At 44.2% G+C, this 6,052-nt stretch overlaps 1 protein-coding gene across 4 annotated transcripts in view; it reads left to right on the top strand.

The window, feature by feature from the left end:
* Positions 1–5,046, top strand: part of PATJ (PATJ crumbs cell polarity complex component) — a 399,766-nt gene extending 394,720 nt beyond the window's left edge. For 3 of the 4 annotated variants that reach the window (XM_045291780.1, XM_045291779.1, XM_045291778.1), the window contains one exon: positions 3,031–5,046. In XM_045291780.1, coding sequence (XP_045147715.1) covers positions 3,031–3,177 — 147 coding nt within the window. In that variant the 3' untranslated portion in view covers positions 3,178–5,046. The remainder of the gene's footprint in view (positions 1–3,030) is intronic. The other variant, XM_045291781.1, reaches the window with a different exon arrangement.
* The last annotated feature ends 1,006 nt before the right edge of the window (positions 5,047–6,052 follow it).

Here is a 6,052-nt window from a genome sequence, read left to right as displayed (position 1 = left end):
CCAGCCATCTAGTGAAGGACCAGCCATCTAGTGAAGGACCAGCCATCTAGTGAAGGACCAGCCATCTAGTGAAGGACCAGCCATCTAGTGAAGGAAGGACCACTGAAAGCTGCAGGGATAGGCCTTCGGTTTCCTCGATTCCTGTCATCCTGTCAGCCCTGGTGGCCTACTGGTTCTGTGTTGGGGCTGTAGTTTGCATACTCGAAACCACCAACCACTCCTAAGGAAAAAGATGGGGCTTTCTACTTGCACAAACAGCCAACAATCTCAGAGACTCACAGAGGCAATTCTACCCGGCCCAATAGGGTCATATGATTGCCCTCAATTCAATGGTAGTGAGTTTAGTTCGGTTTGGTCAGCCTGATGATGCCTCTCCAAAATGTTTGCAACCATCAACTCATGTGCGTGCATCAGCAGATTAGAAAGTCCTGCCCTGGGGCCCAGAGTTTAGCTGCCTACCCGAAGCTGTGACTGTCGCTGCCTTCACATGGGCCAGAGGGATGAGAGCCGGGCCCATTTGTCAGTTGCCCAGAACCCGCAGTTCTGGGGGAGTGAAATGACCAGGCACCGGTGCATCTTGAAAGAAACACCATCAAATCTAGTGTGAGGGAGTAGTAGGGATGGTGCACTGAATCTCACACAGAATGCCCCTCACGAAGCCCCCTTCGAGGATGCTTAGTTACAAAATGCCTAAGAAATAGAGACTATCCTTGGGTTGTTGGTTTGGTTTTGAACTTGCTTGCTTTGGTTTTTAAAGATAGGTTTGGTGTTTTTTTTTTTTGGTAAAGTGAGGCCTGCCTAAAATAGAAGAAAATCTTTAAAATCGAAAACCAAAAATACTTCCACACTCTCCCTGATAGCGAGAATAAATAATTTTCCGGTGTGAATTATTATTTGGCTTGTTTCTTAGCATTTATTCTCATAAGATGTAATTTGTCTAATGACTTTTTCTTGTTTTTATTTATTGTGTAGCAAGTTGTTATAGCCAAATTAAAAGGCCATCTATAGATAGCAAAATCAGTAAGCCAACAACTGGCAAAAGAGTATTTCTTTAAAGATTCTTTTAAAAACTCTTTTTCGTCAGCTTCCTGGAGCTCACCCATCCGCTCGAGGTGTGAGCTCTCCTATGATCGGGTTGGTGCCCTGAGCACGAGACCCTCACAGTGTTGCAGACGGCCCGCCACATCCCGTGATCTCCACGCGGGAACATGAAGGCACTTCAGTGCTGCCAGACTTCGTCCACCTGATCACAGGCTGTCAGCTCTTCCATATTCCTTCAGGCATTTGTATAGTTGGAAATGTCAAAAACGTAGACCCTAGTCCCCGTAGCTGAGTTTCACCATAAGCCAAAAAGAGATTATCCGGAAGACACCAACAAGTCTGAAAATGTAGTGAGTCTGTTTTCAGAGCCTATGAAATCTGATAACACGAGTTTCAGCCTCCCTGGTGGCTCATTTCATTATGCTACTACCTTTGCTGAGCAGCTGCTGTGGCATACGTTCATCCTAGGACACAGGACGTAAGGTCTGTAGCATGCCCATTTCATAGACTCCAAGAAGGCAAAGTGATCAAGTCCGGGCAAGTAGCAAATGGGGAGACAGCAGTCTCTGCGAGCCACGTTTCTCCTCCTTCCTTCCTTCCTTCCTTACTCCACAACTGCCAGGAGATTAAATCCTGGTCAAGTCAGGACCGAAATGCCTGAACCCAGACATCTGAAACCTAGTGAATCCCTTGCGCTGAGCATGTAGAAGGGATTGAGATCAAGGTAGTGCAGCAGGTCTGCTTTTCCCATTAGCCTTCCTTGTGCACCGGCACATTACTTTCGTAAACAGAGAGAGAGTTGTGTAAAGGTTACACCATAGCAAGTTATTTAATCTTGGTATCTTCCTCCCATTATAGAATTGGCTTTGAATATTCTCTGTTGTATCCTTTTCACTATTCTGAAATTCTAGATAATTCACCTGTCATTTCAGGACCTGTCCCCCACACCCCACACCCACCCGACACCTCCTACCCCCATTTTCTGGAGCACTAATGCTCCAGAAGACCTTAAGCTGTGACCTTAATTTCTCCCATGATTCCACCTCTTTTAGAATATACTCGAATACTCACTTTCCAAGAGATTTTAGTAATTACCCCTACAAATGGAGACAGTCTCCGGTGAGGCAGTCTCAAGTCCACATTCCAGGTCCTTCTCATCCAAGATGTTTCCGACTCAATCGTGGCATTCTTATGCAGCTGCAGAATGAGAGGAGTCCCTGATTCACTGGCTTTGTGCCATTTGAAGAGCCATGCATGATGGCGTATATTCTAGTCTTTTAGGAGCTTAAGTTGACCCAACACAAATCAAGGTGAGCGTTTAAATATAATATTGTCAAGTTTCAGAGACACTGCACTTGTATATTTATATATAAGGGAACTCCAAAAGGTTTATGAAAGAAATAGAATATAAAGATAATGGATTTTTCCATGAACATTTTTGACAACCCCTTGTATAAATTTTCCACACACATTTTGACAGCCCCTTGTATAAATATGTAAAACCGCTTGATACACAATTCACATGCCATGTCAATCACCCATTTCAAAGCCACACTTATTTTTGACAGACCATCCCAGTGCTGATAGAGTAATAATTTAGTGGGAACCTTCTGATAATGGTGTTAGCAACACAGCTGGCAGCCCCAGGTTGAACTGTTTTGTCTCTTTTGTTTATTACATTTGTTTCCATGAACGACACATGAAATAACAGTCAATCACATAGACTATTGAAGTAGGGGTCTACTGGAAAAGAGATGTGGGTATCGGTACCTTTCTAGTAGCATGATTTGTAATGATGGGAACGATGATTGAACCATCACTACTCATTATAGCCAACATTTTTCTTCAAGACATTACCTAGAAATAACGCCAATTGATGCTTTTTAAAGTTATTCTTTTACTATCAGTACCAGACGCAAGTTAAGGCTTTACTGGTGTTTCCATGTAATTGCTTCCCCCGGAATAAACTGGAATGTTTCTTGTCTGTAGGGAGCAGCCGCAGATGATGGCCGATTGAAGCGAGGTGATCAGATTTTAGCGGTCAATGGTGAGACTCTGGAAGGCGTTACTCACGAGCAAGCCGTGGCCATTCTAAAACGCCAGCGAGGGACCGTGACTTTGACTGTGTTGTCATGAGCCTTGGCTAGTCCTGCAACAGATGCTGTTCTTGGAGAATACCCACAGGAAGATGCATTCTGAATGGGAACAAAAAGCAGCCTCAACTCATCCACTTGCTTTGTCACCGTCCCATCCTCTCTGCTCGGGGAGGTGGCTGGGGTCCCCTGGGAACAATGTGAAATCAAGTCAACAGCGACTCCCGAATGATTCCCAGTGTCGGACACCTGTTGGTAAGGCTAATTTCAAAAACTGGAATGAGGCCTACCTGTTTAGCACTTAACACTGCAGTTTATTGACCAGTAGCAACTGATTCTGATTATATAAAGGGGCTTCAAAAAGTTCATGGGAAGATGAAATTAAAACATGATGGAATTTTCCCACGAATGAACACCTTGAAGCTCCCTCTCGTATTTGACCAAAGTGAAGTCAACAATCCCTCCTTCCTTAAGCCCTTCGCCTCCTTCCCCAGCTCACACAGAGGCTGAACACTGCTTCAGCTCTCCCCCAAGGACGTTCTCCTCACTGCTTAGGGGACTTGTCATCTAACTCATGATTTGCTCACACTAATTGTTTCTGAGTGGGCCGGGAAACATTCGCAGCGTAATCAATTTAGCAGCGAGCCCCAGGATGAAATGCCAGGTTCTCCTATGAGAAATCATTGTGTTGTCTTCTGTATAACTTATAACCAAATAATTTTCAAATTCATGTCTCTGGATAGATCTTTATAAGTTAGTCAGTGGTGATTTTGATGAGTCTATTAGGAGAGTATTAGATGAAAACATATATTATCTTCTAAAAATTCTGAAAAGCTTTTCGATTGTTTTCTAGCTACATCAATGCATACCACTGAGCAAATGCACCTTCTCAGCAGGGTCGATTAGCATCTGTGTTCTGAATTCTAACACTGCTACCTTAGGTTCAGGTCTGGGAAGTCCATCGGAATTTAATGGCACCTAAGTAGGCAGGCATTAAAGTACCCCTACCCCTCCGTGGTCAGAACCCCAGAACCACACTGCAGAGATCAGCAAGTCCTCCTTCAAATCAGACGGGTCTGGGGAGTCTTGTGACAAATTTGATTATCTTCCCCCTTGAGCTCCCCAACAGCAAATCTAGCAGTCCAGACCTTGATGGAACCGAGAGGGAGCAACAAGGTTTGCCATTAACAGAGCACACGAACTTGGGCCACAGGGGAGGAAATGGTTGACGCATGTCTCCCAGGAGCCTGCCATTTGTGGAAGTTCTGCTAAGAAAGAAAACACAGCTGACACTCACAGAACACCCCTCAAGTTCATCGTCAACATGTTTATGCGGGTACCAGCCAGAGAAAAGAGGAAAGGCTTACTAGTGAAAGTTCCAGGGTGCCCAGAAATGTACGGTGGAGGATGAACACCGGGGTCAGTCGTAGAGGCAGTAGTTCAGCATTATTTAAAACACAGTGCTGCAAATGGTTCCCAGCCATTATCAATGTAAAGGGTTATTTAATAAGCCTAGATTTTAACTGAGAATTTCCTTGGCGTAGATGTAATCACAAAGTGCATTAACTCTTGTTGGAATCTTTTGTGACTATTCCAAAGTAGAGTGCCTGAGTTTTATGTTGAAAATGTCTTTCATGACTGGTGTTATGTTTTCTGAAACTACACATGGCTTTGGAAATGTACCATGTATGCGAGTCTGATATAATCAAGATACACAGTGTAGAATCTCACCTTCCGATGCATGAGAAGCTACCAACCTCCAAACTCTCCTGTGTTAATTGCATCTGCAAGAACACCTCAGGTGGCCATGAAGAAATGAAGCCCCAATACAACTTATAAATGCAACTTGAAAATGAAATGTGATTCTGCTTGATTGTGACGGAATGGCCATTAAATGCACATTTTGAACTGATGTGTGGTGGTGATGTTTCATTATACATTGTCTTTGTGGGTCAAGTCCACTGACAAAGGAATCAGGATGCTTTATATGCCTGATAGCAATCAATTGTCTGAAATATTGTCTCTGCTGGCATGACAAATAAATGACTCCCTTGCCCACCCTCAATAAAATGTAAATCAGAATTTATTGGCCCAGTAAGCGGGTGTGAAAATGGACATTTGTATCATAAGGAGTAGTTCTTTGATACCCACACATGCAGTTTGCGCCTCATCGTTTAGGCCGTACTTGCTACGGTAATAATATCACTTTCAGATTGGCGTGAGGAAAAAGTAAACCTAGAAAAGTCAAACTGCTGACTGTTGGCATGTAGATGTTTCCAAAGAATGTAAGTATATGTAGATGCTTAAGGAAGGACTGAGGAGAAGCCCTTTGGCACAGTGGTGAAGCACTGAGATGCTAACCAAAAGGTGGGCAGTTTGAATCCACTAGCTGCTCCCTGGGAGAAAGATGTGGCTGACTGCGTCTTTAAAGAGAGAGCTTTGGAAACCCTAGGGAGCAATTCTGTCCCGCCTTATAAAGTAGCTGTGAGTTGGAAGCAATGTGATGGCAGTGGGTGTGGGTTTTTACTTTGGGGGAAGGGCTGGGGGAGCAGTTGTTGGAGGGTGACAGATGTCATGTGGGTGAAGTACAGCATCAGAAAAAGGCGGGAGACCATCAGTGAAGTGGATCGACTGCGTTTTCTAGAAGCACTGTGCCAACAAGCCTGTGGTTCCTACAGGCTCCTGGCATCGGTAACCCGCTTCACCCCATCCTTGGGATCTGCGGATCCCCTGTCAGGAATACAGATACCAGCATTGCAATTACTGCCATCTTTTCTAAAGAGATCAAGCATTGTTGCCTTCTAGTATTGGCTTTCCAATGTTATAAGTGTGGTGGTTAAGGGTAGGTTTCAATTGGGCTGAACTTTGATTCTGAGGGGTGTAGTGGTATCCTGTAATCCTCCATTTGGTGATCTGAT

The sequence above is a fragment of the Echinops telfairi genome, unplaced genomic scaffold (assembly GCF_000313985.2).
Source record: "Echinops telfairi isolate 266 unplaced genomic scaffold, ASM31398v2 ScPeMD7_443;HRSCAF=831, whole genome shotgun sequence".
Classification (NCBI taxonomy): Eukaryota; Metazoa; Chordata; class Mammalia; order Afrosoricida; family Tenrecidae; genus Echinops; species Echinops telfairi.
Note: the sequence above shows the minus strand (reverse complement) of the source record. Positions and strands in the feature narration are given on the sequence as shown.